This window comes from Bos javanicus, chromosome 16, assembly GCF_032452875.1.
Source record: "Bos javanicus breed banteng chromosome 16, ARS-OSU_banteng_1.0, whole genome shotgun sequence".
In the NCBI taxonomy this organism is placed as follows: Eukaryota; Metazoa; Chordata; class Mammalia; order Artiodactyla; family Bovidae; genus Bos; species Bos javanicus.
The window spans coordinates 65,261,142-65,283,961 of record NC_083883.1 but is presented as its reverse complement, the minus strand read 5'-3'; the positions used below and the strand labels follow the sequence as shown (position 1 = coordinate 65,283,961).

At 38.5% G+C, this 22,820-nt stretch overlaps 1 protein-coding gene across 12 annotated transcripts in view; it reads right to left on the bottom strand.

The window, feature by feature from the left end:
• Nucleotides 1–22,820, bottom strand: part of SMG7 (SMG7 nonsense mediated mRNA decay factor) — an 85,995-nt gene that overhangs the window by 45,252 nt on the left and 17,923 nt on the right. For 7 of the 12 annotated variants that reach the window (XM_061383422.1, XM_061383425.1, XM_061383424.1 and 4 more), the window contains exon 2: nt 5,372–5,510. The exons of the other annotated variants lie outside the window; for them this stretch is intronic. In XM_061383422.1, coding sequence (XP_061239406.1) covers nt 5,372–5,487 — 116 coding nt within the window. In that variant the 5' untranslated portion in view covers nt 5,488–5,510. The remainder of the gene's footprint in view (nt 1–5,371; nt 5,511–22,820) is intronic. 12 annotated transcript variants of the gene reach the window in all.

Genomic DNA, 22,820 nt, shown 5'->3' with positions numbered 1-22,820 from the left:
ATTTGTTGACATCATAATGTCACAAAGAAGACTGTTTGAAAATAAGTTTTTTTAGATGGGGTATAATATATAAGAAATCAACAGATATGTGATCTTAAACCAACTGCTTTCACAAAGATTAGCACAAAATTGGCTACTTGATTATTTTACTTTTTTTATAAAGAGAAAATATTGTACCTCAACGACCTATTGGTTTTGTTAAAGATCAGTATTATGAAAGATTAATACTACAATGCTTATATAAAGAGATATAAAATGCTTATATAAATGCTTATATAAACTAGTTTTCAAAAATTTCCTCTTGGCTTCTAGAAGGTGTGGCCACATGAATTCTTTTTTATTCTTACTTTAAGCCGAAGGAATTAATAAAAAGAATGAACGAAGAATCCGAGAATTAAAATCATCATGCCTTCAATAATAAAACAGCATTATTTAAAATATAAAGCTTTCAAAACACTAAATATATTGTCTGTTTGTAAATAATAAAAATTAAGCACCTCTATCAAACAAGAGAAAAGAAAAAGCCATTTAAAGGCTGAACAAAATCTGAAACATTCAGTGATAACCAAATATGTTTAAAGCCAAGCATCTGAAACAATACTCTTGGAGACGGTTGAGCATCAAGATCTATAAATACATTTAACACATTCTAATGCACTAGGTACACTAAAACAGCTAGCACTATATTTAGCACTTATTATTGCCACATTGTTCTAAAGTAAGGGTTTGCCATAAAGTAATCATTTAACCCTCACTATGTACTATTATTGCTCCCACTTTATAGCTGAAGAAACATAAGAAGATAGAGGTTAAGTAACATGCCCAAGGTCATCAAGTTAGCAAGTAGCAGAGGTAGCATTTCAACACACTGATTCCAGAGGCTAACTCCTAACCACTGCATCACAGTTCCTCTCTTATACAAGACTGTAAAGGGGGGGAAGGGGGGAAAGAAATGTTTGATAATAAAAGCCCAAGGAACTGGGGCTTTCAAAAATTAAACATTTTACAGTAATTTTTTTTATAATGTCACTAGAGGAAAAAACTAGTTAATGGTAATCTTCTTTAACAAATAGCTTGATTATACATACCACTGATACAACAATGCAAGGTAATGAATACAGAATAATCTCTCAAAATCACACATTATATTCATGGCTTAAAAATATACAAGGTATTTCCAAGTAAGGGGCAAATACAGTGGAGGATTCCTTTTACCTGGACCAACCCCCTTCCATCTATGAGAAGAACACAGGAATATATAAGCCAATGTCCTCTGATCTCACAGTTGAGGAGAGGTGAATTAGTCTCTTGTTTTGGGAGGCAACACTATTTTTTTTTTTTTTGAAATTTAATAAAAGCCACAGCACGTCTTATTTCAAGATAATTTACTTATTTCCATAAAGTACTAAGGAGTATTCAGGATATGAGTAGCCATCAGTTATGACCATAAACATAATGACCTGATGATAATTATTTGTGTTAAATAACAGGTCAGAGAGTAGACACTAGAAGGCGAGTATGTGCTTACAAACGCAGATGCGCGCGTGCACACACACACACACACACATTCCTGAGACCTTTAAGGTAACATCAAATCTCACGGACATTCCTGAGATCTTTAAGGTAATACCAAGTCTCACGGTATTCAGTTCATTTCAGTTGCTCAGTCGTGTCCGACTCTTTGCGACCCCATGAATCGCAGCACGCCAGGCCTCCCTGTCCATCATCAACTTCCGGAGTTCACTCAAACTCATGTCCATCGAGTCGGTGATGCCATCCAGCCATCTCATCCTCTGTCGTCCCCTTCTCCTGCCCCCAATTCCTCCCAGCATCAGGGTCTGTTCCAGTGAGTCAACTCTTTGCATGAGGTGGCCAAAGTACTGGAGTTTCAGCTTTAGCATCAGAAAAAAATAAATCGTGCTGCTCTACTGTTGAATTTCACATTGAAAAATAACATCTAGGGAAATGCTGCTCCTAAAGGAGCTTCTCAGTAAGAGATAATAAAAATACTAACTTGCTTTCTCTCTCTATGGCACTTCACAGTCTGGCACAAATTTTCAAATCTCCTGACACTCCAGTGCTCTGTATTACAACATTCATTCAATAATCTATATGATTTGAACATGTGTACCTAGTTTTATAAAGGGCCAATTCTGGTTTGGAATCTCAAAGCTTGAGAAGGAATTACTCTTCCAGGCAGAGAAAATATCACAAAAGAAAAACAAAGCTAAGCCAGTGAAGGAGGGAGACTGATGCATCAAATGCAGGGTGGGAAGCTACAGATGAGCTGGAGAATCTCAGCAGACTGCAGACTGTGAGGCTGTGCATGACATGTTAAGGAGCTCAGGTTCTGTCTTTTAACTACTAGGAAATCTATGCTGGGTTTTAAGGAGGGGTACAGCATTGTCAGAATTGCCTTTTTAAATGATTACAACAAGATGCATGGAAGATGGGGTTTAAAAGGGCAAGACTGGAGGTAAGGAAGTGAAGGAAATGAATGGATGGAAATGGAGGCATGAATGGATGGAAACACCTAGATTCAAGAAATACTTGGAAGTAAAATCAGCAGAAGATAAAGCAGAGGAAACCATCTAAAATCATTCTCAAATTCTTGCCTTGCACATCTGGTTATGTGACTAAGTAGGGGTGAGCAAGCAGACACTTAAGAAGAGATGAGTGTCAAGCACAGGGGAGACATCAAGACGATGGACACAATGCTGGAGTGATCAGCACACAGATGGCAGTTACAACCACGGGAGTAACTGTAATTGCCCAGAAAGGCAGAAGGGTGGTGCAAGCTCCCTATCTTCATTCTTAAAAGGCAGATAAAAGAATGAAGAACACCAGAAGAAACTCACAGGCACATGAGGGCAAAAGAAGAGGATAAACAGGAAGGGTAGTCAACAATATCACAGGCAGTAGATAAGTACTCTAAGGACTGGAGGGTGTGTTGGATTTAGTGTAATAAGTGTTAATGACTGCCTTGTCAGAGAAAGAAACAGTGTCAAATTGTAGGGAGAATGAGGAACAAATAAGAGGGAAACGTTTCAGTCAACTCTTAAGACACTGGGCTGTGAAGAGAAAGAAAAGGGGGCCACAGGTAAAAGTTTCTTATTTTCCGATGGGAGAAACTTGAGCATGTTTAGAATAAAGAAAAGAAGCTAGTGGGAATGAACAGGTGGAAGATATAGGAAAGAACAAGAGTGACACAGCATGCTTCTGGAAGAGATGGAAAGACATGAAGCAAGTCTGGCTTTCAAGAGGATGAAATTGAAGGAAAGTAGTGTTAGAAAGAACTGTGCTAGGAAAATCTGGGAGTAGGGCAGGGTGGAAAGATGTCCAGAGAATTCACTGCTACATTGCCTCAAATTCAGAGATAAAGCAGGAGATCAAATCAGTGTCTAAAAGTAAGAGGGAGATTAACTGAGGAGAATGGTGAACCTATGGGATAATAACAAAATGAAAGGCAAAAGAACTGAGAAAAAGTGATGAGTACAGTACGGATCACACACAACGAAAAAACGTGAGAAGACGTATTCAGGACTATATCCCCAGCACTCAGAATAATGCCTGGTATGTCACAGCTGTTCACTAAAATTTTGTTGAATTAATGAATGGTAAAATGTGTATCATACTAAGGCAACTTTATGTAACACAAAATGATACAGAAGAAAAAAGACTTAGGTCTGAATCTGGGTTTATATTAATAGTGTTACCTTGGAGTTTCTTTTTAAGAGACCTCATCTTCCTCATCTATAAAGCAGGGATACAAGCTCCCTTTCAGAGTTGCTATCAGGAATAAACAAAACAGGTAAGTCCCATAAAAGAACATAGGTGATAAGTCCAAGTTGTTGCTGTTGAGTCATTAAGTCCTGTCTGACTCTTTGCGACCCCATGGACTGCAGCATGCCAGGCTTCCCTGCCCTTCACTATCGCCTGGAGTTCGCTCAAATTCATGTCCACTGAGATAACTCCAAGAGAGAGGGTTAACCTGTGACATGAACACTTCAGTGACCACCAAATTACTTTTGTTAACTGGGTCACTGACATAGGATCCTTTCTGAAGCAACATACTAGGTTGAAGACGGCAACGTTCCAAGGTGGAGGTAAAAAATCCTGGGTCATCTATCACCACATAATGCTAACTAACAAAAGAGAACCTGAATGTTGTAATGACCACATTATAGTATGCACAGAAAATAAAAACAAGAGAGTAATATGTAAAAATTGCAAAGGGCTTACATTATTGCATTTTTTGTTTCTCCTCAAACATTAGTTTTGATTATATAAAACTTAAAGAAATACAGTTTAAAGTTGGATCGTGAACACATTTTTCTCCTCTCCAAACATTAGTTTTGATCACACAGCTTAGACAAACAGTTAAAAACTAGACATGACAGCACATCAAGCAAAGTGTGAATTACAGAATGCCATCTAAGCTCATCTCCTAGGAATTAATCAATGGCTTAAATAATAATACAGTTGATCATTTACTATTTGCCAGGTGCTGTTTATGTGCTACAATATATTATTAAACCTTTAATTCTCACAAGAAATCTATCAGGTAAGTAACAATACTATTCCCATTCTTCTGATGAGGAAAAAGTTAAATAACCTGCCCCAAATCACACAACTGGGAAGTGGCAGTTTGGGTTCCACCCTGCAGTCTGGTCCAGAGCTCATAAGCATTACACAACAAAGCAAGGCTTCTGGAATGGCCTGGCTCTAGGTGCCTCTGTCATGGTATCCACTTGTAGGGACAACCAGCACTTCACATTTAAAAGTCTCATCTCTGACCCCAAGCACCTTCACACTATCATTTAAACTGATACAAGTTACTGTGAGAAGAGTTACCAGCTCACTGTGTGGCTGAGAGGGCTTCTCTTGCACATCACCATATACCTATTTCTACAGGCATCTAGAAGGCCTGACTGTATGCAGGCTAACACACAGAAGCAAGAAATGAGGCTCCCTGTATTCAAATGAACTGCTATATATGCAATTCAAAACAGGAATTTTTATTCTAAAGGATAGTCCCCCACAAGATAAATCACATACCCCTCTGCTTGCCATAAACATTCAGAGACCATGTATGCAAACATAAAATTTACATTTATGTTACTAAATGTTTAAAAATTTTCTTTGGACTGTAAGATATAAATGCTCATGACAAAGTAAACACACAAGGTTCTTATGAGGCTGCGTAAGTTAAAACAAAAAACCCTTAGCATTCCCTCCCCCCATCCCGGCCAATAGCAAATGCTTCAGAAAGCTTCTAATTCTTCTACTAGTGTTCATAGTATGTGAATACGTTAACACATCTCTAAAAGGAATACAAACATGTATAAATCCCTTGTAATTTTTATCCTACCTAATATTACTTGATTTCAGATGCTCCTCTGATTTCAAGTTTCCGGTCCTCATCTGGGACTTAAATGAAACGTTTTCTCCCACAATGACTATCTGCAAGAACATCCAATTTCTCATAAGGTAGAATGGTTTAAGACATTCTAGATAGAGGAGAGGAGGAAAATATGAGTTAACCCACAATAACAGAGAACCCTCTTGAAGAAAGTTAAATTATTTTCTCTTTAAAATGATCAATGTCAAAGGCAAAAGGAAAGATATCATGGCTTTTTTCCTTTTTATATTTAGTTTCTGAGACTACACATTTTAAAATTCTGTTTTGTATATATCTAAAATTCTAGTCTGGTATCCAACTGTTATTCTAATCTCCCTGCCTGAAAGCTGAGTGATCACTAAAGGACAAACAGGTATCAGTTACCCAGAAGGGTTCTTGTGGTACCAAGGTTCAGGAGCAGATGGCTGGTCCAAACTGGACTACGTATGGAAGGAAAACCATGTAAAGCAATTAAACCACAATTACAGAAGGTACAAAAAAAGCTTACATTCTGAGACCAGCTAAAAGGTAGGTATTTAGATTTTCAGTCACTCAATGAACAACATATGCATGCTAAGTTGCTTTAGTCATGTCTGACTCTTTGCGACCCTATGGACTTGTGGCCCACCAAGCTCCTCTGTCCATGGGATTCACCAGGCAATAATATTGGTTGCCATGCCCTTCTTCAAGGGATCTTCCCAACCCAGGGATTGAACCTGTGTCTCTTAGGTCTCCTGCACTGGCAGATAGGTTCTTTACCTCTAGCGGCACCTATGAAGTCCTAATGAATAATAATTTGGTTATTTCTCTATACTAAACAATGTTAAGGACTAGGTAGACAATGATAAACAAAACATTATAGCTCCTGCTGCTGCTAAGTCGCTTCAGTCATGTCTGACTCTGTGCGACCTCATGGACTGCAGCCTACCAGGCTTCTCCATCCACGGGATTCTCCAGGCAAGAACACTGGAGTGGGTTGCCATTTCCTTCTCCAATGCATGAAAGTGGAAGTGAAAGTGAAGTCGCTCAGTCATTTCTGACTCTTAGCGACCCCATGGACTGCAGCCTACCAGGCTCCTCCATCCATGGGATTTCCCGGGCAACAGTACTGGAGTGGGGTGCGATTTAAATTCTAATGTGGAGACAGCCCAACAGGAAAGAGGAAGCAGTAGAAGGTAGTGGTTAAAGGCATGGGCTTGGATATCGCACTGTACTCAGTGGCATGCTGGGAATAACTCAAGCCACTTGCACAATTTCTTTCAGACACCAATTTAACTTAAAGACGTGGGCAAAATAAATTGAGTAATTATTATTAAATACTAATAACTGCTTACATTTAAAATTATTACGTGGCAGATTCTATACTAAATGCTTTACACACTGATCTCACAGAATGGGAAAATAAAATGTCATAGTTAAGTATCATATTCAGACTGCCTGGGTTCAAACCTCACTCTGCTATTTACTAGCTGTGTAACTTTAGGAAAATTACTTCTCTATGCCCTAATTTTATCAGCAGTAAGGAGATAATAAAAGTACCCACTTCACTGAGCTGTTTTGAGGATTAAATGAGGTAACAAAAATAAAACCTCTAGGATTGTTCCTTGTTATATAAGCCCTCAAAAACTGTTATTATTGTCATTATATCATTATAGGTATTATTACTCTTCCCAACAATCCTAAGACGTAAATGCTATTATTATCCTCATTTTAAAATTAGGAAACTGAAGCTAAGAATGCACATTAATTGATTCTAGAATAGAAGACATATTCATAATTTTAAACAATAAAACATCAATATTAAGAGAAATCTCAAACATGCAGGAGGTCTATGTAGACTCTGGCTCCATACTTCCAAAACATGTATTTAATCACCTGTGACTTTAATTGTACTTTAGTGGAAAAGACTAGGAGAAAACACCTCATGACAAAACCCAAGTTCATTGGTACAGCATGTTAAGTCCTATAGCTTCCAACTATATATGTTAGGACCCAATAAAACCAAATTACTTTTAGTTCTCTGCTATTTTGCCCCACTGCATCTTGATTCATGCTTTCACTCAACCTGAAATGCCTTTCCCCTTCCTTCTTTGTCTGGTTAATCCCTTTTTGTATTTTAAGACTCAGCAACTCCTGTAAGAGGGACTTGGCTTGGCCAAGCATTCCCAATGAATCTTAATGCCCACTTCTATAACAGCACTCACAGCACTATGATGAAGTTATTCATTCACACATTTCCTGCACTAGAGATTATTTATTCTATTGGATGATGTAGGCCAGGATGGTGGTTTTCAACACTACTGGATTCAACGCTTAAGAAAAAAGACATTCTTTGCAACAATGCTTTTATCTTCCTGAAATAAAATACAAGATGATATACACTACTTAACACATTAAAATGAATAACTAAATGCCTTCTACAAGGAAAAATAAAAAGAAAGAAATTTTTAATAAAACTAGTATCACAATATACAAATGGTCAAGATATCAATGCTTGTACATAACACGTGGCTTGTGGTATCTCAGTCTCCCAGACCAGAGACTGAAGCCGGGTCGATGGCAGTGAAAGTGCCAAGTCTTAATCACTGGACCACGAGGGAGTTCCTATATACACTTTTAAGAGAAGGGTAACAGAACTCCAAAGACAGGAAAATGAAAGTAAAAATCTGAGTAGACATTAGAATTAAAATGAGTTTCAGTGTAAGTAACAGCAAATCCAATTTACTGGAAATGCTAAGAGAAAAATAACCTGACATGGGGACAGCGTGACAATACAAAGTATAAAGAGCTGACCTGAAGAAAATAAGGGTGTGACTATATCCCTTGATAGGTAAGCAGGAAACTAATATTATGTTGGAAAAAGAAATAGTAAACAGTCCCTTATATGATGTAAAACACCATATAAATTTAGGTTAGGGAAAAGTAAAGTACAACTTCCCAATTTGGAGTATAACATGGGATATGGACACCTTAATTAACTCAGCCAGCAACAATATTAAGATACTGTCTGATTTAACTGAATAAAATAATCTGTACATTATCATGGTATATCTAGAAATTTCCACTTCTGTGGTCTCCGAAATTTAAGAGATATAAAAAAAGTCAAATCTGACTTATCCACCCAAGAACCATTATTTAACCTGTACTTCCAGACATCAGTTTATCTAGTCAGGTTCCTTTTTTCTTTATTATTTACCTGTTTGTCTAAAGACAGGGGTGATGCATTATAATCAAATAATCTAACAAATCTGATACAAATCATAGAGGGCCTATAGAGTCTGTTACCCTGACGGCCCCCAATGAATCATACACCTCCTGGCATCTGTACCATTGTGAACTCTCTTCATACAGTGACCTTGGGGTTTGCCGTGTGACTTACTTTGGCCAATACTTCAGGAAGTGCGACACAAATGGAAGCTTGACAAGCACTTGTGCATTTGGGCTTGCCCTTCTGTAATGCCTTCACAATGTTATGAAGCAGAGGAGACAGATGACTTGGAAAGAGGAGACTCCATTTTTCCACCTATCACATCCACCCCAGTTGACAGTTCAGACATTTGAGCGAGGTCATCTTGGGCCATTCAGGACACTGAACCACTGGATGACCAGTCATCCAACTTGACCTAGTCAGTCTGAGAGAGGGGACACCTTTGGACATTTTGAGCAAAGAAGCTCCATGACCTAACCTAGATTTTAACATGTTCCACTGAGCCACTATGTCAAGAATTTACTGGCTTGAACCAGTAGGCAGCAATGGAGAGAATAAAATGTGATTGGACTTTGACCGAGTTTGCTGAGTGAAATTTTAAACAGAGAGAGAGGCAGGAATCAAAAATGATTCATGAGGATTTGTCATTTACTAGTTAAAGATAAAAGTAGGCATAGGGTAAAGAGTTCATTTTGGACAACAATGCTTGGCACATGGTGTTATATAAACCACTTGCTATTGTTTTTTACGATGATGATAACTTTAAGACATTATACATCCATGTGAATGTATACTAGCAGTTATTAAAGCATCTGACATTTAAAGGAAAGATATGTAACCACAGAAATCCATCTTGGGAGTCATCAGCACAAGGCAAGAAATGACAAGGGAATAATAAAAAGACAATTAATGACCACAGAGAAAGGAGGGAAACTTGAAGTTTTGTGGTGTAGTGGAAGCCAAATGAAGAAAGAGCTTCAAGAAAAGAAAGTAGAATCAGTAAGTGTTGCTCATGCAGCAAGTAAAATGAGGCCTGAGAACTGACTACTGGATTCAGTATGTGGAAGTCACTGCGGATCTCGTTAGGAACAATGTGGGCAGTGAAGTCGGAGCATCAGCCCACGGACTGACTTTAATGGAAAATAGGGAAGGATCAGAGACTAAAACTGAGTTTAGATACCTTTTTCTAGGCAGGAGAGGCAACAGAGTGAGGGTCAAAAGTTTTTAAGATGGAATATATGTTTTTTTTATGGGATGGAATAGGATAAATAACAAGAGGAGGATTCAATGGAGGGAAAAAAAAAAAAAAAGGCTGAAAACAAAGTCTCAGGAATGCCAGAGGGGGTTATACGAGTTTGTTTAAATATAATACAGTTTAAAGGCAAAAAGACCCCTGAATGAAAGAATAAAACTTGAAGTGAATTATATAAAGAAAGACAACTAATAATCAGTGACTAGGGTGAATGGCAAGTGGATTACATAAAGTGAAAAGTGAAGTCGCTGAGTCGTGCCCGACTCTTAGCGACCCCATGGACCGCAGCCTACCAAGCTCCTCCGTCCATGGGGTTTTCCAGGCAAGAGTACTGGAGTGGGGTGCCATTGCCTTCTCCGGAGGGGCCTCTAGGGAGGCCTGGATAACTTTAGGACAGGAACTGGATTACATAAACTATTCTCAATTTAACTTTCATAGCAACCTGAAGTAACTACTATTTTCTCAGTTTTACAAAGAAACAAAGACTCAGAGATTTTAGGAAACTTGCCCAAGATCACAAAGGTAGTAAATGCTAGGACTGAGGTTCAAATCCAACTGTATCAGAATTCCAGAACCTTGCTGTTGCTATTCAGTAGCTAAGTCGTGTCCAACTCTTTGTGACCCCATGGACTGTAGCATGCCAGTCTCCTCTGTCCTCCATGGAGTTTGCTCAAATTCATATCCATTTGAGTTGGTGATGCTATCTATCCATCTCATCTTTTGCTTTCAGTATTTCCCAGTATTAGGGTCTTTTCCAAAGAGTCAGCTCTTCACATCAGGTGGCCAAAATATTGGAGCTTCAGCTTGAGTCCCTCCAATGAGTATCCAAGGTTGACTTACTTTAGGATTCAGTTCAGTTCAGTTGCTCAGTCATGTCCAACTCTTTGAGACCCCATAGACTGTGGCATGCCAGGCTTTCCTGTCCATCACCAACTCCCAGAGCTTGCTCAAACTCATGTCCATCAAGTCACTGATGCCATCCAACCATCTCATCCTCTGTCATCCCCTTCTTCTGAATTCAATCTTTCCCAGCATCAGGGTCTTTTCTAATGAGTCCGTTCTTCACAGCAGGTGGCCAAAGTATTGGAGTTTCAGCTTCAGCATCAGTTCTTCCAATGAATATTCAGGACTGATTTCCTTTAGGATGGACTGGTTTGACCTCCTTGCGGTCCAAGGGGCTCTCAAGAGGTCTTCTCCAACGCCACAGTTCAAAAGCATCAATTCTTCAGCACTCAGCTTTCTTTATAGTTCAACTCTCACATCCATACATGACTACTGGAAAAACTATAGCTTTCACTAGATGGACCTCTGTTGGCAAAGTAATGCCTCTGCTTTTTAATATGCTGTCTAGGTTGGTCATAGCTTTTCTTCCAAGGAGCAAGCATATTTTAATTTCATGGCTGCAGTCACCATCTGCAGTGATTTTGGAGCCCCAGAAAATAAAGTCTGTCAGTGTTCCCACTGTTTCCCTATTTGCCATGAAATGATGGAACCAGATGCCATGATTTAAGTTTTCTGAATGTTGAGTTTTAAGCCAACTTTTTCACTCTCTTTCACTTTCATCAAGAGGCTCTTTAGTTCTTCTTCGCTTTCCGCCGTAAGGATGGTGTCATCTGTGTATCTGAGGTTATTGATATTTCTCCCGGCAAATGTGATTCCAGCTTGTGCTTCCTCCAGCCCGGCATTTTGTATGATGTACTCTGCAAGTAAGTTAAATATGTAGGGTGACAATATACAGCCTTGACATACTCCTTTCCCAATTTGGAACCAGTCTGTTGTTCATGTCCGGTTCTAACTGTTGCTTCTTGACCTGCATACAGATTTCTTAGGAGGCAGGTAAGGTGGTCTGGTATTCCCATCTCTTGAAGAATTTTCTACAGTTTGTTGTGATACATACAGTCAAAGGCTTTGGCATAGTCAATAAAGTGGGAAGTAGATATTTTTCTGGAACTCATCTTGCTTTTTTGATGATCCAACGGATGTTGGCAAAATCCTTTAGGACTGACTGGTTTGATCTCCTTGCAGTCCAAGGAACTCTTAAGCACTAGAATCTTCTACAGCACCACAATCTGAAAGCATCAATTTTTCAGCACTCAGACTTCTTTATGGTTCAACTCTCGCATTCGTATATGACTACTGGAAAAACCATAGCTTTGATTACACATACCTTTGTTGGCAAAGCTTTTTAATACACTGTCTAGGTTTAGTGTAGGTTTCCTTCCAAGGAACAAATATCTTTTAATTTTATGGCTTCAGTAACTGCTCGCAGTGGTTTTGGAGCCCAAGAAAATAAAATCTGTCACTGCTTCCACATTTTGCCCTTGTATTTGCCATGAAGTGATGAGACCAGATGCCACAACCTTAGTCTTTTTTAATGTTGAGTTTTAAGCCAGTTTTTTCACTCTCCTCTTTCACCCTCATCAAGAGGCTCTTTAATTCCTCTTTACTTTCTGCCATTAGAGTGGTATCATCTGCCTATCTGATAACCTAAACTTCACTTACTCATTATTCCATAATACAATACAGACCTCAATTTTCAACAATTCACATATTCAAAGTTAAACTGTGAATATATTATTGCTTATGATTTTATTCAGAGTTTGCCTTTTTAATAGCTTTAATTTTTAAAGCTTCTGCTCTTCAACACAGACCATTTAAAAAAGTGAGAAAGCAAGCTAATGTGTATGTGTATATACAAACACATACAAAGGCTTTACATTCAAAACATATTAAAGAGAACTCAGTGATAAGACAATCCAATTTGAAAAATGGGCTAATGATTTAGATACTACAAAAGATACACAAACGGCCAATAATCACACAAAAAGGTGCTCAACATCTTCATTCGTCTGAAAATGCAAGTCTATGAGATACCAATGCATGTGCATTGGAATGGTGAAAATCAAAGAAATTATCAATACCAAATATTGAAGGAAAGGATATGGAATAATTAGAACCCTTTTAATATTGCTGCTGCTGCTAAGTCGCCTCAGTCGTGTCCGACTCTGTGCGACCCCACAGACGGCAGCCCACCAGGCTCTGCCGTCCCTGGGATTCCCCAGGAAAGAACACTGGAGTGGGTTATAACACTGCTAATAAGAGTAAAAGAATGTTATAATCGCATTGGGAAACAGGTTGGTAATGTTTAATAAAGTTGTACATGTCCTTCCTATATGACCTAGCAATTCCACTCCTAGGTATTTACCAAAAGAAATGAAAACATGCCCATGAAAAGACTTTAATATGACATTCCTAAAGCTTTATTCACAGTAGCAGAAAAGAGACACAACCCAAGGATTCATTAAAAGGTGAATGGATAAATAAACTGTGGCAGTCATATGATGAAACAGTTGTTGTTCAGTCACTCAGTCACGTCTGCCTCTTTGCGACCCCATTGACTACAGCACATCAGGCTTCTCTGTCCATCACCACCTCTGGGCGCATGCTCAAACTCATGTCCATTGAGTCAGTGGTGCCACCCAACCATTTCATCTCTGTTGTCCCCTTTTCCTCCTGCCTTCAATCTTTCCCAGCATCAGGGTCTTTTCGAATGAGTCAGTTCTTCACAGCAGGTGGCCAAAGTATTGGAGTTTCAGCTTTAGCATTAGTTCTTCCAATGAATATTCAGGACTGATTTCCTTTAGGATGGACTGGTTAGACCTCCTTCCTGTCCAAGGGACTCTCAAGAGTCCTCTCCAAAAACACAGTTCAAAAGCATCAGTTCTTCGACGCTGAGCTTTCCTTATGGTCCAACTCTCACATCCATACATGACTACTGGAGAAACCACAGCTTTGACTAGATGGACCTTTGTTGGCAAACTAATGCCTCTGCTTTTTAACATGCTGTCTAGGTTGGTCATAGCTTTTCTTCCAAGGAGCAAGCATATTTTAATTTCATGGCTGCAGTCACCATCTGCAGTGATTTTGGAGCCCCCCAAAATAAAGTCTGTCACTGTTTCCACTGTTTCCCCATCTATTTGCCATGAAGTGATGCCATGATCTTAGTTTTTTAAGCCAGATTTTTCACTCTCTTCTTTCACCTTCACCAAGAGGCTTTTTAGTTCCTCTCTGCTTTCTGCTGTAAGGGTGGTATCATCTGCATATCTGAGGTTATTGATATTTCTCCCAGCAATCTTGATTCCAGCTCGTGCTTCTCAACAATAAATAGGAACAAACTATTGATCCATGCAACAAAGGATTATTCTTAAAAATATTACATCAAAAGAATTTGGACACAACAAGAGTATGTACTGTATTATTTCATTTATGAAGTTCTGGAACAAGCAAAAGTAATCTTTTGTGATAACAGAATAATGATTGCCTGAGACATAGAGAAACAAGTAAGGTAGGGGTAGCACTGACTACAAAGAGGCCTGGGTGAACTTATTTTAGGATTTGGAAATGTTCTATACCTTAGCTAGGGCAGTGGTTAGAGGTATACGTTCATCAAAATTCATGACTGTGCACTTAAAATGAGTGTATTTTCATTATATATAATGATTACTTCAATTAATGTGATTTAAGAAGAGGTGGCAAGAATACACAGAAGAACTGTACAAAAAAGATCTTCACGACCCAGATAATTACGATGATGTGATCACTGACCTAGAGCCAGACATCCTGGAATGTGAAGTCAAGTGGGCCTTAGAAAGCATCACTATGAACAAAGCTAGTGGAGGTGATGGAATTCCAGTTGAGCTATTTCAAATCCTGAAAGATGATGCCGTGAAAGTGCTGCACTAAATATGCCAGCAAATTTGGAAAACTCAGCAGTGGCCACAGGACTGGAAAAGGTCAGTTTTCGTTCCAATCCCAAAGAAAGGCAATGCCAAAGAATGCTCAAACTACTGCACAATTGCACTCATCTCAGAAAGCAATGGCAACCCACTCCAGTACTCTCGCCTGGAAAATCCTATGGACGGAGGAGCCTGGTAGGCTGCAGTCCATGGGGTGGCTAAGAGTCAGACATGACTGAGCGACTTCACTTTCACTTTTCCTTTCTTGCATTGGAGAAGGAAATGGCAACCCACTCCAGTGTTCTTGCCTGGAGAATCCCAGGGACGGGGGAGCCTGGTGGGCTGCAGTCTATGGGGTCGCACAGAGTCAGACATGACTGAAGTGACTTAGCAGCAGCAGCACATGCTAGTAAAGTCATGCTCAAAATTCTCCAAGCCAGGCTTCAGCAATACGTGAACCCTGAACTTCCTGATGTTCAAGCTGGTTTTAGAAAAGGCAGAGGAACCAGAGATCAAATTGCCAACATCTGCTGGATCATGGAAAAAGCAAGAGAGTTCCAGAAAAACATCTATTTCTGCTTTATTGTCTATGCAAAAGCCTTTGACTGTGTGGATCACAATAAACTATGGAAAATTCTGAAAGAGATGGGAATACCAGATCACCTGATCTGCCTCTTGAGAAATCTGTATGCAGGTCAAGAAGCAACAGTTAGAATTGGACATGGGACAACAGACTGGTTCCAAATCGGGAAAGGAGTACATCAAGGCTGTATATTGTCACCCTGCTTATTTAACTTATATGCAGAGTACATCATGAGAAACACTGGACTGGAAGAAGCACAAGCTGGAATCAAGATTGCCGGCAGAAATATCAATAACCTCACATATGCACGTGACACCACCCTTATGGCAGAAAGTGAAGAGGAGCTAAAAAGCCTCTTGATGAAAGTGAAAGAGGAGAGTGAAAAAGTTGGCTTAAAGCTCAACATTCAGAAAACGAAGATCATGGCATCCGGTCCCATCACTTCATGGGAAATAAATGGGCAAACAGTGGAAACAGTGTCAGACTTTTATTTTTCTGGGCTCCAAAATCACTGCAGACGGTGACTGCAGCCATGAAATTAAAAGACGCTTACTCCTTGGAAGGAAAGTTATGACCAACCTAGATAGCATATTCAAAAGCAGAGACATTACTTTGCCAACAAAGGTCCGTCTAGTCAAGGCTATGGTTTTTCCCGTCGTCATGTATGGATGTGAGAGCTGGACTGTGAAGAAGGCTGAGCACCAAAGAATTGATGCTTTTGAACTGTGGTGTTGGAGAAGACTCTTGAGAGTCCCTTGGACTGCAAGGATATCCAACCAGTCCATTGTGAAGGAGATCAGCCCTGGGATTTCTTTGGAGGGAATGATGTTAAAGCTGAAACTCCAGTACTTTGGCCACCTCATGGGAAGAGTTGACTCATTGGAAAAGACTCTGATGCTGGGAGGGATTGGGGGCAGGAGGAGAAGGGGACGACAGAGGATGAGATGGCTGGATGGCATCACTGACTTGATGGATGTGAGTCTGAGTGAACTCCAGGAGTTGGTGATGGACAGGGAGGCCTGGCGTGCTGCAATGCATGGGGTCACAAAGAGTCGGACACGACTGAGCAACTGAACTGAACTGAACTGAAAAACAGTATACACCACATGATCATAATCTAATTAAATTCATTACCTGTATATGCATAAAATGCATATCATATATATATAAAAAAGATTGGACAGTGTCAACAGTGCTGGTGGCAATTTATTTTTACAGTTTTTTATTGTAACATTTTAATTTTACTCAATGTATAATACCTTTACAACAATGAATGACTACTAAATATATCAATGTCCTAATAAGCCAATTATTAAATATTTTAAGGTTAGAATGCTTTCTGCATAGAAAGCTTTCACTAGTCACACTAAAATAATTTCTAATAAATAAATATCCTTTTCCATTAGGTTTAAAAGTACTTCATTTCTTCCAATCTAAATTTCCTTTGATCCCGCTATTTCCCTCAAGCATACACCCTAATCCTTGCCTCTAAATTCTGTTAAAAGACAATATGTAAGTACTGAGTTCACTTTCTCATTATCCTGTCACTTTTAAACTTTCAATTAGGTGTCCATCCTTACCACTGTAACAAATTTCTCAAGAGTTAACAATGACTTTGCCCAGTCTAAGAGCGTTTTCTCAGTCCTCATGTTTCCTGAACTCTGCAGTATTTCTCAATACTATATTGCATCAGCATTCTTTCAAACTTTAGCCCACATCAAAATCACTAAGAGATTTATAAAGTGATTGCTGGACCTTATGCTCAAAGTTTCTGATTCAGCAGGTCTGAGACAGGACACAAGAATTTGTATTTCTAATAAGTTCTCAGGTAATGATGCTGCTCCTAATCTGGAGACCACTCTGAGAACTACTCTGTTAGAGTAAGCCTTCATTAAATCTTTCTTTAATGCTTTTCTTCATTAAAGTACACTTAGCTGACCTTTCTTCTGCACAGTCTCCTGACTCTTCCTACCTTTTGGATAGATCATTTCTTGCCTTTTTCTGTTTCCACCCATCTAGATTAACAAAATCATTAAGAATGAAAGTTAAGCTTTATTATCATTGGCACCTGTTCCCTAAGTGTCTAACCCAAATACCCCCTTATACTTCTATAATTCCTTCCCATATCTAACATCAGACACAATGAAAAGCTAAAAGCCCTCTCATTACTTTTATTCAACTCAGTATTCAAAGTCCCAGCTGCAGCAATCAGACAAGAAAAAGAAATGAAAGGAATCCAAATTGGAAAGGAAGAAGTAAAACTGTGCAGGTAACATGCATGATATTATACATAGAAAACATTAAGGAAACCACCAAAAAAACCACTAGAGCCCATCAATGAAATCCATAAAGTTGCAGGACACAAAATTAATATAAAGAAATCTGTTGCACTTCTAGACACTAACAATGAACTGTAAGAAAGTGAAATTAAGGAAACAATTTCATTTACAGTTGCATCAAGAAGAATAAAATACCTAGGAATAAGCCTACCCAAGAAGGTAAAAGACTTATACTTGGAAAACTGAAAAAACTGATTAAAGAAACTGAAGACGACATAAACAGATGGAAAGATTTAGTACTGTTAAAATGACCATACAATTCAAGGTAAGCTACAGATACAATGCAATCCCTATCAAAACACCAATGGCATTTTTCACAAGACTAGAACAAATAACTTAAAAATTTGTACAAAAACACATAACACCCTGAAAAGCCAAAGCAATCTTGAGAAAGAACAGAGCTGGAGGTATCATGCACCCTGACTTCAACTATATGACAAAGCCACAGTAATCAAAACAGTATGGAATTGGCATAAAAATAGTCACACAGATCAATGGAACAGAATAGAGAGCCCAGTAACCAGCTCACACACTTATGGTCAATTAACCAACAAGAGGTGCTGGAAAAATTGGACAGCTACATGCAGAAGAATAAAATTAGAACATTTCCTCAAGTCACATACAAAAATAAACTCTAAATGGATTAAAGGCCTAAATGTAAGACTGGAAATCAGAAAATGCTTAGAAGAAAACATAGGCAGAACACTTTGACATAAATTATGGCAATATTTTTTTAGATGTGCCTCCTAAGGTAAAGGAAACAAAAATAAGTAAAATGGGATCTAATTAAACTTAACACATTATTGACCAGAGACATATTAATACATCTTTTGTTACCCAAATGTCACTTATTGGAGTGTTTCAATATTCACCAGCTACAGGCGTTAGCTTCTGCAAAAATCCCCTGGTCAACAATGTGTTAAAAGCTTTTGCACAGCAAGGGAAACCATCAACAGAATGAAAAGACAACATACAAACTGGGAGAAAATATTTGCAAACGATGTGACCCACAAGAGGTTAATTTTCAAAATATACAAACAGCTCATACAACTCAATATCAAGACAAAAAACAAAAACAAAACAAAACCCCTAAAAAATGGACATAAAACTTGAATAGACATTTTTCCAAAGAAGAGATATGGCTGGCCAACAGGCACATGAAAAGAGGCTCAAACACTGCTAATCATCAAAGAAATGCAAATCAAAACCACAATGAGAAATCACCTAATATATGTCAGAATGGCTCTCATTAGAAAGACCTGAAATAATGAAGGCTGGTGAGGATGTGGGAATTTATATTCCCATTTCTGGTGGGAATATAAACTGGTACAGCCACTGTGGAAAACAACACAGTTCTTCAAAAAGTTAAAAATAGAGCTACCACAGGATCCAGCAATCCCACTCCTGGGTATATATCCCAACAGAGCAAAAACACTAGTTTGAAAAGATAAATACATCCCAATGTTCATAGCAGCATTATTTATAATAGCCAAGATATGAAAGCAACCTAAATAAGTGTCCATCAACAAGTGAATGGATAAAGAAGATGCAGTATAAACACACACACACATATATTAGAATACTATTCAGCCATAAAAAAGAATGAAATTCTGCCATTCACAACAACATGAATGAAGTGTACAAAGTCTATGCTTTGTAAAGTAAGTCAGAAAGAGAAAGATAAACATTGTATGTTACCACTTACATGTAGAATCTTAAAAAATCAAACAAACTAGTGAATATAAAAAAAAAAATAAACAGACTCACATATTAGAGAACAAACTAGTGGCTACCAGAGAAGGGGAAGAAGATGGGTGCGGGGATTAAGAGGTACAAACTACTATGCATAAAATAAACTACTGGATATACTATAACGGCAACCCACTCCAGTGTTCTTGCCTGGAAAATCCCAGGGACGAGGGAGCCTGGTGGGCTGCCATCCATGGGGTCACACAGAGTTGGACACGACTGAAGTGACTTAGCAGCAGCAGCAGCATACAGCATGGAGAATATAGTCAATATTTTATACATGGAGTATACACTTTAAAAACTGAGAACCACAATGTTGTACACCTGAAATTATATAATACAAATCAACTACACCTCAATAAAAAAATTAAATGTTGGTAATAAGCAGGATCTCATACGTTACTAGTTAACATTTACTGAGTGTTGGTATTGCTCTAAAGTTGTACCAGGACAATTAAGAGAAAGCCCTTCCCTCAAATGCTATCAGGGAATGGTGAACAAACATTAAGAAATCAGATCAATGAAAGAGACTGAGAATAAAAAGAAACATCTTGTCATTTATCTAACAAAATTCTACCATGACTCAAAGATTTTCTGCAAGGAGGGACTTTTCAAAGACAATGTGAAGTCACATGAAAGAAAAAGTTCAGACTGTGAGTGCCCTTTTTGAGTAAACCAGTCTTGCTCACTTTCAGGTGACTATGTGTTTAAGAAGAAGAAAAATGGTTAATTCAAAGATGTCAGGCCACATATGAAACCTTCAGTAATCTGTTACTGTTTTTAAAAGTCACACTGAATTTTCCTTTTAAAGTAACTTATCCAAGGTTTGAATTTTGTACATGCAAAACTATGTTCCTTAGTATCAGAAGCTAACATCTGAATATGTCTATGTAACAACAATATAAAGTCAATAAGGAAAAGGCAACTCCAATTTTCTTTACTTAAGTTGCCAAAACTGGCAAGTCATTTTCCACTTGTCTGATTAGCTCAGGTGGGTCAGAACTATTTTTACCATAATAGCTGGGTCTCAGTATCCCCAAGAGTCCTGGGAAATACTGTATTTAAGTACTAATACTGAAGAGGAAAACTGAAGAAAGAACAGCTGTAATTGAGAGAAGAGTGGCAGACCAACTAGTCAGTCCTAGTTCCTTAGTTTATTAATAAATTAATTTCAAATATAGAAGAAAAACGATCTTCGCTACTGTTCCCCTTAGTAAACATTCTGAGAAATTAACCTGCCCTCTTTCTTATATTTCACACACAAAAAAATGCATGAGGCAGCTTGAGATTGAGGAGATCAGTTTGTTCAGACTATATATTCATATTTAAAATATGTATATTTTATGTAAGCATATAATAATAAATGTAAATAAAACAAAAATAAAAGCAAAATCCTACAATCTCAGGCAAATAGGAAAATAAAACTATAGAGGTAGATAGAGTCTATATGATACATAGTTAAAAACATGGATTCTAAAGCCCGATTCCTGGGTTCAAATCATGGTTCTGCTACTCTATGTATGACCTTGGACTTAACTATTCTGCCTCTCTCTTTGATTTGCTATAAAATGAAGCTAATAATATATACCTCATAGGGTTGCCGTGAGGATTCACAACTGAAGGATGTTTGGAATAGTATCTAACACAAAATAAAACTGTTGGCTTATTATTAATCAGGTCAAAAGCACAAATCAACAGCCTCTCTCTATAAAGTTATCATACCTTACTCTACTCTATGAAAGCTTCAATATTAAAGGTGAAGAAACAAAAAGTACATTAGCATTGCCAGATTACAGGTGACTGAAAGTTAATCCAGAACCCATAAGGCAGAGTGTCTAGGGCATAATCATTAACCTCTGACACTAAGTTGTGTCCAACTCTTTGTGACCCCACGGACTGTAGCCCACCAGGCTCCTCTCTCCATGGAATTTTCTGGAGACTGTTGCCATTTCCTTCTCCAGGGGATCATCCTGGCCCAGGGATTGAACCCCTGTCTCCTATGTCTCCTGAACTGTAGGCAGATTCTTTACCCACTGAGCCATCAGGAAGCCTGCATAATCATTAAGATGCCCTTCAAAAACAATAAACAGATCAAAATGATTCCTAAAAACTTTTTATAAAATCATAAAATAACAAAAACAATAAAGGGTATACCTATATAGCCAAAAAATCAGGATAGACTGTACATGTTTCCTAAATATTAGTACAACACAAACACAAGTAAATCCTCACACAAAAGAAAGCAATTCCCTGTTAGCATTTAAAATGAGAGAAATACTTATGGTAATAAATTTGTAGCATCACACCAGCTGCCAAAAATAGTGGAGAGGAAAGAATGTCATCTTAGGTATGAAAAAACAGTGGAGGTAACAGGTATAGGAAAGCAGGAAACTTGGAGATTTTATTAACTTGGTATTGATTATAACATTTTCAAACTCCTTTTATATAGTACATGGCTGTAATTCGCAGATTCTAAATGTTTCTCTCATTTCATTTTACCTCACTTGGGAACCTGGGGATCTGAAATAACTAACATAAAGGAAGGAATTACGGGACTTCCCTGATGGTCCAGTGGTTAAGAATCTACCTGCCAATGCAGGGGACCACAGGTTCGATCCCTGGTCTGGGAAGACCCCACAAGCCTCAGGGCAACTAAGCCTGTGTGCCCCAGCGCCTGTGCTCCACAACAACAGACGCCACTGTAATGAGAAACCCCTGCACTGCGGCTAGAGTAGCCCCTGCTCACCACGAGACAGAGCAAGTGCAGCAAACGAAGACCCAGGGCAGCCTTAAATAAATAAATACATAAATAAATAAAAATCTTTTAAAAGAAATCATGTCCACATTCAGGTCTAAAATTGTTTTAAAGCAACTCATAATCATCTTCCCCCTGACAGCTCTCTAGCCTATGTCCTGCCATTCCTCCACATACACCCCTCACATTAGTGTGTAGGTCACAATACCTTTGCAAAAATGTACCTTTCATTGGAAATGATCCTATGAATAGTCTTCAAGGCTCTTGGAATTTTCCCCATAAAACAGTTTATAACACCCATCATAGTATCTTCAGTAACCCCGTTTCCTTAAAACCAGTCATCTAAATAAACTGCTACAATTAAGTACTGTTTCTAGTTCTCTGAGAAGATTAAAATGGCCAGAATTCCCTGGTGATCCAAGGGTGAGGACTCAGAGCTTTTACTGCCAAGAGCGTGGGTTCAATCCCTCGTCTGAGACTAGGTATAAGCCTCATGGCACAGCCAAAAAAAAGTAAACAAATAAATAGATTAAATAACAAAATTATAAAATGCCCATAAGTCCAATGCACTTGTATTCACAGAACTGTCCCTGATCCAGTGATCTATCATAGTTCCAGAACTTAGTATGTGCTTTGCTTAGTTGCTCTGCCATGTCTGACTCTTTGTGATCCATGGACTATAGCCCACCAGGCTCCTCTGCCCATGGGGATCCTCCAGGCAAGAATACTGGAGTGGGTAGTCTATCCCTTCTCCAGGGGAACTTCTCAATGCAGGAATCAAACCCAGGTCTCCTGCA